Source organism: Apostichopus japonicus, chromosome 21 (assembly GCF_037975245.1).
Source record: "Apostichopus japonicus isolate 1M-3 chromosome 21, ASM3797524v1, whole genome shotgun sequence".
NCBI classification, from domain to species: domain Eukaryota; kingdom Metazoa; phylum Echinodermata; class Holothuroidea; order Aspidochirotida; family Stichopodidae; genus Apostichopus; species Apostichopus japonicus.
Genome location: NC_092581.1, coordinates 10278019 through 10290414, shown reverse-complemented (window position 1 = coordinate 10290414; position 12396 = coordinate 10278019). Strand labels below are relative to the sequence as shown.

Sequence of the window (12396 nt, the reverse complement as noted above, 5' to 3'; positions counted from 1 at the left end):
AAGCGATTGATCGGCGTCTGTTCGTATTGTCCGCTAGAGTTATATTTAATCTCCGCAATGTTTACTGCGCCACATGTGTGAGCTAAGTAACATATTCGACCCTAGCTTAGGCTACTGTACGTAAAAGATTAACCAAAGTTCTTAGCTTGGGCTGAGTTGCCAAAAAATTCGATTTGTGCGCTGGAAGATTTGCAGGCATTAACCGAAACCTAAGTCCTGCACGATGACACCAAGTTCTAAGAAAACAAGGAAAAGAAAGAGGAGAAAGCCTGTCACCGAACAAGAACAAGGGTATTAAATTAATTCGTATTCACCCGTTACCCAATACTAGTATTAACAGCACTGGTACTTAGTATAGGCCTAGGCTAAAGGGCCTAACTTTACTCAATAATCTACATATTTATTACAAATACAAGTAGAGTCTAACTTAATCATGAGGCTAAGTTTGGCCCAAAGTTTTAACGCTAGGTCATATACTGCTTAGGCACAAGTTAGGCATATTCAGGCCCTATGTATGCTGTTTGTGAATTGGACAAAGTCAGAAATCATTACACCTAGCCTGAGCCAACAGTCTACACTAACTTAGGCTACAGTGCATAGGCGATGCCAGATGGAATCTACCTTGGCCTATCCAATAAGGAGTAGTTATTGATCATATCCTTTTCATTTTCAATAAAAAATATGCATAGCCCTTTAATTTGAAAGTAGTTCCTGAATTTTCAATCAAAATCGGACACAGTAAAAAATGCATTAAGGTAGGCCTAATAGGTAAAGTTAATTTTTAAAGGAATTAAAAGTATGGCAAAAACTGCTATTTTGTCTTGTACTTTGCCTAACAATTCACAAAATTTATATTTATTGTTTTATGGCATCAGTTTCATTGGTAAGAACAAGGGCGTAGGAACCGGGGGGGCTGGGGGGCGCCAGCCCCCCCAGTGAAAAATGTGGAGGGGCGGAAGTATCATTCCGCCCCCCCACTTCGCAAGTCAAAAAACCCCTTTTTCATTTCCAAATGAGGAAAAAAATCTCATTTGGAGCACCAAATTGCATCTAAGGCCAGGTGAAAATACAAAATTAAGTTTACAAAATGGAGTGGGTGTTGAAGTGTTCTATATTGCACCAAATTGCATCTGAGGCCACCTGGAAATGCAAAAAAAATCCAAAGGGGAGGGGGACACCCCCTCCCCTTAGACCCCTCCCCCAGGCCGGCCATCAGTCTTCAGCCCCCCCCCCCCACTCAAAAGTAACTTCCTACGCCACTGGGTAAGAAGATATCTTTCTTGCCGATTCTTTTTGCTGTTTTATCAAAAAAACAATCATGACTAGGCCTATGCCTAATAGTACTAGTAGAAAGTTCTAATAGTACTGTACAGTAGCTTACGTTAACTAAAGCATCTCCTAACTTGCCTTTGTAACCATGGCGCTAATCTGAGTCAGCCAGACAGACAAGTCACTCAATGAGCCAAATCTTTGGCTACAGTAAAGACTATTTTAATGACTGTGTAATATGTAAACATACTTTTGTCATAATCACTAAATGAAAGCACCTTTTGATTCCTTACAACTTTTTCCTGGATGTTCATCAATAGATTGTAAACAAGCATTTGAGAGTCAATTAACAACTGCATTGTTGCTTTAATATTGCCAGTAAGCACTGTGACTACTACCATGCAGCAATACAGATCTATTATATAATTATTTTACAGGAATCGGTCTAAGAGAAGTAAATCTCTTATATGGGAAATTCATCATCTGAATCAAGAGTTAGACAGGATCACTGCTGATCCAGATCTGACAACTCAGGAGCAAGAAACAAAGAAGGAGAACCTACAGGAGAAGATAGCAACGGTAGTTATTAAAAAACAGTAAATGAGGGAAATGAAACTCAAAAACTGTTTCTCAGAATGCTAAATCATCTCTCGCCTGTCTGCCACACATTTACATTAGGCCTATTTACTATCCAGTTTGGTCTGCAATCATGCCAGTATTTTAAAGTATTTACAGGGAATAATTTAGTATCAAAATTTTGTGGAACAGTTTTGAAAGTTCTGAAATTTGTCCACCCTAATAAAATATGATGGTTTCTGTGTACAGAAGCTGATACACAACTTTACACAGTTTGCAAAGCAATTTTGCCCATTTTGCATTGCAATTTTCTGATATGTTACTAGATAAATTAACCTCTGAAGTATAGCGGGTCAGACAAGAACTAATCAAGCCATTCATTTGTTTATTCTTTTCTTAAAAAATTGACTGCAAATATATTTGGATTTTGTTCCTGTTTCCTTTTCTGACATATTAACTACATGTACGCAAGTCCAAATCACAATTGTTTCAAATTTCAACAACTTTTCTGATGGTGTGAGATGAAAAAAATGCATTATGTACAGTGTAGTTACAGTAATCATATCCAATGTATAGTGACATTGGCTTAAATAAAATGCTTTTTATATCTGAACATTTTTATATAAATTTCTTCTTTTTAACAGTATTAAAATATGTACAGCACTCTAGACTAAGTGACGGTTCACTTTCATAACCGGGAATACGTTAGTGGACGTTCCAATTTTGTGTAGCAGAAAGTTTTGAAGGCTCTGAATTATGTCTCTTATGAAATAAACTGTTTTCTGTGTACAAAAACTGCTATACAGCTAATACACTGGTGTAGTAGTCTGTCTATTTTGTGTAGTATTTTGTGTATGTATGTATGTATTTTAGAACCTCCTGTGAGCTGGAACTCGCAAAAGAAGCCTCATTGGCTTATCAAAGCCGCAAGCTGACCGAAGTCAGTCTCTTAGATTCATATTTAACGTCCATGATTATGAATTGTCAATTGTCAACAACTCTGTAATTGGACGACATACATTAATCTTGGAGTGACTCGAACTGGGGACCTTATGATTGGAAGATTTTGCAATGCGATACCATATAAATTATTCCCTGATAAGTGTGCCACGGTAATCGCTATTAACTACATACATTGAAACTTTTCTGTCTGACTGACTGACTTTATGATCTACTCTTCCTCCTCAGCTTGGTGGCCTAACAGCTTATCAGACTGCCTCTAAGAAAGGAGAACATCACCATGGCAACTTCAACACTGCCCAGTGGGTGATAAAAGCATTGCAAGAGGTTTTTCCTGCAGGGCAAGAGGTAAATAGTTTGGGAAATTTTGAAACTACAACATTTCAATGATTATAGAATGTATATATGAATCAGAAAATGTTACTGTAAAAGAGATGATGTCTGGGTAGCTCAGTTGGAGTGGTAACGACAGGTCTTGTCCGGTGGGATATATTTCTGATAAATGCACATGTATATGAATTGCAAAATTGCATCACTAAATAATAAAAGAAATAGCATAGACTTACAGTAGTGTCATTGCAGTTTACATAAAATAGGGCCTTAAATATGTACATGCATATTAAATGTATGTATGTATTTTAGATCTTCCTGCAAGCAGGAACTCGCAAAGAAGCCTCATTGGCTTATCAAAGCCGCAAGCTGACCGAAGTCAGTCTCTTACATTCATAATTAAAGTCCATGATCATGAATTGTCAACAGCTCTGTAACTGGACGACATACATTAATCTGGGAGTGACTCGAACCGGGGACCTTATGATTGGAAGGCACCGGAGTTAACCACTGAGCTAACACTCCACTCTGATATGAATGCAATATTGATGCAGTATTGAAGCAATTGGTACAGTTGGTAGTTGGTGTTGCCATCACAGGATTAAACTTATTTCAGCTATAACCTGCCCTGTATGAAGTGAAAGCATCATTAGGCATTCCATTCCATCGTAACCCTAACCCTCTTTTTGGCACTATTGAAGTAATAATTATTCTGGCAAAGAAAAGAACATTGTGATGATTGTGTGATTGTAAATACTGCACAATAGTATCAAAGAAAGCTTAAATGTAGACCAGGGAGATTGAATGCATTTAATTAGGCTTAAAACAGTGAGTGTTACATTGTTAATTTTTTTGTAAATGAGAAGCATATATATGCTTACTTAGTTTGATCAAGAAACTTTCTGCATGTATATATATCATTCCGTATTTCTTTTAGAGACCACAGTTGGAGTTATTAGACGTTGGTGCAGTCAGCTTGAATTATGAAAAACAGAAGAAATGGATTTCATGCACTGCTATTGATCTACATCCACAACAAGCTGATATTTTGGAGTGTGACCTGATCAAGTTTCAGGTAAGATGATTTGAAAATCTAATTGTAGTTCTTTTATGTTGACGGTAATTGGTGAAATATTTCAGAAATCTTAGAAGTAGCACCAAATTGAGACTAACCCAGTTGTCATCCAAACCAAACATGGAAGATGTATTTTATGATGACCAACTGCAGTCAAAACGAAAAATGTGAATGACCGTGGCAAAATATTTTCCAATCGCAAGCTGATGGGGTGTTGGGTAGCTGCAAGTTTGTGCTTTGTGTATTGCCATGTTGCCACCTGAGGATGACTACCTTTACATTGCTTTCATACTGCAGTCTCTAGAAGCTAGCAGCATTGCAAACATTGCAGTATCAACTGACCAACTTATTGAAAATTGTTCAAAAGTCATTGCTCTTTGGACCATTTTGACAGGATGCAAGGGCGGCGGAAACACTTTTAATCTGGGGGGCACCGACATCAAAGGGCACTTTGCAGAAATTCGATTGGACTGATGCAGCCTTATTTTTAGTATCCTTTATTACTCTCATGTATTATCTTATTTGCACCCCTCCCCCCCCCCTTCTAGGAAAATATGCATACTAGCACTGCAATATCCAATTTGCAAATTGGGAAACAAGGAACAATTAAGTTTTAGGTGAAATCATGCTAGTTGCTAATGTAGGAACCTTCCGAATTAGAGTTTATTTCTTGTTAATATCTTAACAAATCTTCCATTCGAAATAGCTTTGAGATTGACCCACAGAAATTCACTAAAAGTCAGGGGCGTAGCCAGGATTTGCAAAGTTGTATGCACGACTATCTGAGCGGAGCGCCACCATCGGTTGGCGCGGAGCGTACAAGAAAATTTTTGGTTTTACAAACCCCTCAGATGGACGGAAACGGCCCTTCCCGAGTGTTCATTCTGGTTTCCTTGCCTCTTGCTAACTTGAGACACCTCAATTTTTATGTAAAAAAAGGGCACATTTTTAACCTGAGGAAAAGTGGGGCGGCACGTGCCCCCTGTGCCCCCCCGGTTCCGCCGCCCTTGAGAGGATGTGTATGTACTTGGAATTCATTTACTACCAATAACCAGGCATTGATCAGGGAAGAGGAGGGGGGGGGAGGGGATGGATGGATGGATCTTGCCGTGAATTTAACAACTTCTAGCCACTTGTTAATAAATGTCAGTGCATCAAAAGCTTCTGAATTTAATCAAATTTCCACTGTAATTTCATTGAATTTATACAAGAGTAGCATTAGTTTTTCACTGGCAGAAAAACGCAATGTTCTTTTTTTCTACCGGCAAACGATAGAGTCCACTGGTATTCAGCCATTTAAATAGCCGAATTTCAAGGCCTGGGGGTGTAAATCATAGTGTTCAACCGATTAACCTAATCGGAATCGGTACGAATATTGCATAATCGGTACATAATCGGAATCGGTAAAAATTACGTGGAATACCAGTTATGTCATACCGATTATTCAAAAACATATGGAAGGTGAAAATATCATTATTCAAAAACATATGGAAGTTGAAAATATCAACTGATGTATTAGGTTTGTTCTTTTACTACGAAATATTAAAAAAGGCAACCCCTATACGTCTTTCACAGTGTATACTTTCATCAAATTAGGCTGCCAGGGTCGCCGATTTTGCTTCCCTCGAGGTTATTGACTTCATATTTCTTGGCACAGTAAGCATAGCAGCAATAGCAATTTCGCAAATTCACGAATGTGCTGGACAGGGTAGGAAATAAGCGGGGGCGACGGGCGATTCGCCCTCGCAAGTGCTAAAAGGCCCTCCTAAAGCACATTTACGAGTGCGAAAAAGAAAAATGAAATATAAGAAAATCGCCCTCGTTATATCAGGTGTCTGTGTAAAATTAATTGTGACATGCGTTTGCTTTAGCTAGGAATTGCAGTTGCAGCGCGAATCGCGTAAACAGTTTTCACATCCCCGCATCAAATTTGAAGCAGTGCGAGAGGGTCGCGCACAATCACCGTGAACTTCCCGTGGTAAATTACGGCCTGCAGTACCAGCGAAAATAACCTAAAATCCTCACAAATCTCCGACCACATAGTAGCCATACTTCACACTAAATCAACTGCATGGAAATCTAAACTTGCCATCTGTTTATTCGCTCTAGTTGTGTCGCAAATAAAAACTAAAAATATCCACGGAAACTGCAATCTTCGACCACATGTTAGCCTAACAACCACACTAAGTCAATGGGAAATGTAGCCTAACCATCGGTTTGCAAAAAAAAAAAAAAATGCGTAGCTTAGTTTACAACTTTCAATTTGCTGGAAATCGGCATTTGTTTGGAAGGTAATGAAAGTGATATGTCTTATAGAGGGAATGTTATATTTTATATTGGAGTAGTTTCTAGTTGTTATTATTTCTTTACATCAATCTGGTATTACATTTTAGAGTAATTTTAAACAAGTTACGATGGTACAATTTGCTTTTCAGTTTGATTGGCCTAAGCTAACACATTCTAATTGAACCTGAATGGAGTTATATATGTAACGAATAGGTATGTTTAACTACAAGTTCGTAACATTTCTATTTGTTCATAAACGGTATAATACTGAAAATAAGTACAAAATAATGTCGGAATGAAGGCAATATGTCATTAAAATTTACACTTTGGTAAAGATTGAAGATGGATGGTTTGTCTGAGATACTTTTTGAGATGGATATTTTGAGTAACTATTCTCAGCCCATTTCAAGCCATTAACAGGTGACATTCACGTCGAGGTGGTTAGGCCATTCGCTTAGCACAGTGCTGACTAGGTAGGATGTCATATTTCCGTATTTTGGAAATTAAAAAAAAAAAAAAAAAAACTTTCTTTTTTCTTTCCGAGAAACTCCAGATTTTTTTTGGTACATACAAAATGATACCTTAGAGCCTTGTATAACAAGGAAGCAAAAGGAAACTGGGGAAAATCACAACAATAATTGTTTCTGTCAAACTTTATTGCCGATTTCGTATAAACGGGATATTTTCTCATTTTCAAATAATCGGAATCGGAATCGGTACGATTATGAAAAAAATAATCGGTAATCGGTATTTTCTGTTATGCATAATCGGTTGAACACTAGTAAATCATCCACCCGCTTCTCCTTTTAAACCCCACACAATTTATTAAAAGTCTTTATTATGTATGTATGCATGTTTATTGTATGTATTTTAGATCCTCCTGCAAGCAGGAAGTCACGAAGAAGCCTCATTGGCTTGTCAAAGTCAGTCTCTTAGATTCATATTTAACGTCCATGATTATGAATTGTCAATTGTCAACAACTCTGTAACTGAGCGACATACATTAATCTTGGAGTGACTCGAACCGGGTACCTTGTGATTGGAAGGCACCGGCGTTAACCACTGAGCTAACACTCACAGGCCTATTATATATGCTTCAGAATGCATCTTTCGCATCTAACAGTTGAATTGTGTACCCCCTCCTTTTTAACATCCTAGTTCTGCCCCTGCTCTTTAAAACAAATGTCATTGCTTGACACTGTAAAAGTAACTGAGAGGGATCTACTCCTCTCATATAAATATAAAATGGTCTTTACTATTCACCTAACTCTGATGTCGTAATGCGTCATTTACAGGAAATAATTTTGCGTTCAAATTTGGTGTAGCTTTTTTAAGCTTCTGATTGGTTTCTTTCATTGAAATGAAATTAATGAATACTAAATAGTTCCTGGGTTGTAAACTGTTATAGATCTTTAAACTTGTATAGCACACTTGATAATTTTTGTATAGCATTTTGCGATATCCTGCTGGATAAATTATGCCCTGCTTAATTGTTATTACATAATGCACCTTCTTCTTATCTCCTCTTCTGTGTTTTAGATGAAACAGTCAGAGATATTTGATGTCATTGTCCTCAGTTTGGTCCTCAACTTTGCCGGAACACCAGAGAAGAGGGGAAGAATGTTGCAGTGTAGCAGTCGCCTTTGTAAAGAGAACGGATATGTCTTTGTAAGTGCTGCCGTGCTGGCAACATTAACTCTTTAAAAGCAGTGGTATGGTTTCAAAAAGGGGCAAGTCGCCTTTGTAAGAGAACGGATATGTCTTTGTAAGTGCTGCCGTACTGGTAACATTAACTCTTAAAACCAGTGATATGGTGTCAAAGGTGGTGGTTTCCACAATCTGTGGTCTTCCAGATTGTGAAATATCCCTAAGCAAGCGAAATCTGTACATTGGATATCCACCAGACATGTTATGATCTTTTGTGTTTTGGGGGTTTCAACTTACAGTGTGTATTATCTTCTCTGTAAGGATAAGTGTTACATTGTCTACCCCTGGGAATATCACTCTTTAAAGAGTTTGCTGCTTTGTGCATAATATATTGCTGTTAATGCCTGTAATGTATACAGTTAATAACCAATGACCAATATATATGTATCTCCTCTTTGCTTGCATACTGAAACTGTTATTCTTTTTCATCCCCACTGTCAATATCTACATATAATCAGGGAGCAGATGAGGTCATTACCTACAGGAATCATGGATACATTTTAAACTTGCAAAAATTTGAGAGAGCTGTGGAACGTTGTTAACCTTAACCCTTCATTAGAGCAGGATTGTGACTTGGAGCCCTATCTAGTGGATTTTAATGTGTAATTGTGTATTTTTATATATTGTATATTGTCAAATTTGGATGCTTGACTTTACAGTGTGTCTGTTGTCTCCCTTATGCTTTGTAGATCACTTTAGACATTGCAAACACAATCACCCAAATTGTATATATATATATTTCGGTTTTATTAATTCCAGATTGTCCTGCCGTTGGCGTGCCTTGATAATTCCAGGTACATGACCGATGACTTACTGGATGAAATCATGGCGAGTCTTGGGTTCAAGAAGGTCAAAGGTCACAACAGTCGTAAGCTCAGCTTCAAGATGTACCAAAAGGAGGAAGCCAAAGGGAAACAGGATTTTAAGAAAAGGAAAGTCAGGGAGGGAGTCAGATGTAATAACTTTTGTATAACTATGGAGAGAAGAGGCAGGTGACCTTCTGAATGCAACCAGCCAGGACTTGTATATGCTAACATCAGTTTCACTCGGAAGAGTAAAGCAAACATCGTCTTGAAGGCACAACATTTTGGCCCAGTGGTGTGTTTGCAAAAGTCTTCCATAAAAATTGAAGTTTTAAAATGTTTCGAGAGAAATCTATGTATACTTTTGTGAATAGTTGGCATGTTGACATGCCAAGAATTCTTTGTCATTCTTCTCACGATTGTAGGCGAGAAAGGACATTTCCCCTTGGTTTGAAACAAACTCCATACAGGCATGATTTAATTAGACATTTGAGTCGTTATTTTTTAATGAATACTGGACTCCGAAGTTTACAGTTCACCAATGTTTTCTACTTCCCGCTAGATTAATGCCAAGTTTCATTATTCTACAAGATCAATGAAGGTTTAGCTTGCATGAGAATTGACACCGTCGGTTGGGGAGTAATCCTATACAGTTCATAATAATACAATTTCAACCCTAAATATTATGCAAGATAGGCTAGGCCAGCCAGGGGCGTAGCGAAGGGGTTTTTGTTGGGGGGGTGTGGAGAATTTGATTTGCCGACGGATCTGGAAGTGGTGACTGAAATGGGGGAGGGGTCTAAGGGGAGGGGGTGTCCCCCTCCCCTTTGGAAAATTTTTAGTTTTGAAACGTCCTTAGATGCAATCTGGTGCATATTTTAAGTGAAATTTGATTTGCCGACGGATCTGGAAGTGGTGACTGAAATGGGGGAGTGGTCTAAGGGTAGGGGGTCTACCCCTCCCCTTTTGAAAATTTTTAGTTTTGAAACGTCCTTAGATGCAATCTGGTGCATATTTTAAGTCAAATTTGGCACAGAAGAAGCTCCCGTTCTCCTTTCTCTATTCAGCTTTCCTTCTTTCTTCCCCTTCCGCTCTCTTCACCTTTTCTCCTTTTGCCGACAGACCCAAAATTTGCCGACAGCGACCAAATTATTGGGGGGGTGTGACACCCCCCCACACCCCCCCGCTCGCTACGCCCCTGAGGCCAGCTACCTTTGCTATGTCAGTGTGGTAGGTCTAAGCACAGTATCCATGTGTTTTGAACTGTTTGCTCAAATCTATTACGATAAATTAACGCAATAAAATAATGACAAGCGAAAGAAAGCTGCAACCCACAACCAGCGATCAATCTACTGTACTGGATCTGTTTTGTACAGAACATATGAATAGATACAGAAATTGTTTTCTCTTTTTACTTGCAAATAATACTTTATTAGTACTCGTAATGGATGATAAAAGTGTTTCAGCCATGAACAGATAACGATGTGTTGAACATGTTTTCTTATACCTCAGAGACATTTTGCTGACCTCAAAAAGGAAAAGAAATACACAAGTTTTCACTTCAGTGTCTTTGTGCTTTACTCTCTTTATTTCATCTTGACTTTACAAATAATGTCAAGTTTGTGCTAATAATGAAGGCGTTGCTGCGATTTTAGCAGCAAATTAATTTACATGATGGAATGTGTTCTGTAATTCTTTTGTTTTGTCTTTCCCACTGCCAAGTGGAACAACAATTATGCAAGACAATCTCTTTGATGATAAAAGGACGCTCGCTAATTACTGGATACACTCGATTAATTTTAATAAAAAAATAGAACTTTCATGAATTTTGCAAATTTCATCTTAAAATCCTTTGAAAAATTAAAATTCATTCACACAATTGAAGATGGCATTGTCTTTCTTATAATATTGAAAGAACTATAGATGAAGGAGTACAATGAACTAATGTTTTTTTAAGTTATATCATGTTAATATCTTAAAAGATATGCACGTGATTCAAACCATAACATCTAGATGTGAATGTTATCGAGTAAGGCTATGTTTTATTTGATTGTTTTGACATTGGATTGGAAGTGAATTCCAACTTTACGTTCGAGATGTGAAGTTACAATTACATCTCAATTGGGAAAGAGTAGACAATTGAAATTGAAGAAAAAACATAAAACAGGTTTCTTGAATGTACATCTATGAAAACCACACTTGTTTGTTTGACTATAAACGTGACAATATCAAATGTTAATGCGCAACACACGAGTTTAGAATCACTGTGACTTAGTGGTTATAAGGACTTGGGTCTGTGACACGAAGGTCCGGGGTTCGATTCCTATACCTTCGCCTGATGAGTCTCAAAAGGACGAAACCGGTCGTGAAATGGATTTTTTTTCTGGTGTGTTGATCTTGAGTAATTTATTATATAACTGTGATACCATTTAAGTTCAAGATGAAGGAGATTAGGAGAGCTTTCTGTAATAAATTACCAGTGTATGCCGTTACACGGTGGCGTAGCCAGGATTTTTTCAGTGGGGGGGGGCGCTGGGGAGGCTTGAACATTTCCTGGGGGGCTTGACCATTTTCTTGTTACTATCTAAGCGGAGCGCCACCATGAGTTGGCGCGCAGCGTACCGGAAATTTTTAGCTAAATAGGCCTCCTAGATCGTTGGAAATGACACTTCCCAGGCCTTCTAAGCTGCTCTAAAGTTTTCTCAGCATCCTTTATTTTGAGATCCCATGTTTTAATATGGTCATCAAATAGTTTAGTGAAATAAAAAAAAATAAAACAATCTGGTAAGTTACTTTGAAATATCATGACATATCTTTTGTGAGTTTGACACCGGCATTGACATTTTTCGACAAATCTGCAGATTGCGCGTGGAAAGTATAGAAAGATTGACTGGGCTTTCAGCCAAGTAACATACTGAAATGACCGAACTATATGTCAAACTGACATCAAAGATTGCGTCTGAAATATTATTAGGGTGATAGACTGATTGCCCGGCAGTGGCGGAGCTAGGGGTATTGGTCAGGGGGTGAGAATGGCCTGTAGGGGCGCTTTCGACACTATCTAAGCGGAGCGCCACCACAGGTTGGCGCGGAGCGTACAGAATTTTTTTTGAGTAAAGATATTCCCTAGATCGCCGGAAATGACCCTTTCCGGGAATTCCGGGTGTCACAACTTCCGTGGGATAATACAAAATGGCACCCTCTAGCGCCCCTCTGTTGCGACCCCGGGTTTTTTCCTTTGGCCTTCAAAGCCGATAAAAATAAAATTTTAGATAGATTCAGGGAAGTAAACTCAAAGGACCAAAAGACTACTGAGATGTTTCTGAAAGTTAACAAAACGATATATTTACAATGATACGATCTCTACTGATTTGTACAAGGATTATTGGT

The 12396-nt window shown here is 38.2% G+C and overlaps 1 protein-coding gene across 1 annotated transcript; it reads left to right on the top strand.

Annotated features, from left to right (window-relative positions):
* Positions 1-81: 81 nt before the first annotated feature.
* LOC139963177 (uncharacterized) lies at positions 82-10570 on the top strand. Its single transcript, XM_071963734.1, has 7 exons — positions 82-291; positions 1707-1848; positions 3034-3153; positions 4073-4210; positions 8036-8164; positions 8963-9707; positions 10210-10570. Exons 1-6 carry the CDS (start codon positions 224-226, stop codon positions 9197-9199), a joined length of 834 nt encoding a protein of 277 aa, XP_071819835.1. The 5' UTR covers positions 82-223; the 3' UTR covers positions 9200-9707; positions 10210-10570.
* The last annotated feature ends 1826 nt before the right edge of the window (positions 10571-12396 follow it).

Excerpts from the sequence above, each read along its gene's own strand:
- LOC139963177 (XM_071963734.1), top strand. The coding sequence starts at position 224 with ATGACACCAAGTTCTAAGAAAACAAGGAAAAGAAAGAGGAGAAAGCCT. Across the intron at positions 292-1,706 it reads GTCACCGAACAAGAACAAGG|GAATCGGTCTAAGAGAAGTA; the intron begins GTATTAAATTAA and ends ATTATTTTACAG. Across the intron at positions 4,211-8,035 it reads GTGACCTGATCAAGTTTCAG|ATGAAACAGTCAGAGATATT; the intron begins GTAAGATGATTT and ends TCTGTGTTTTAG.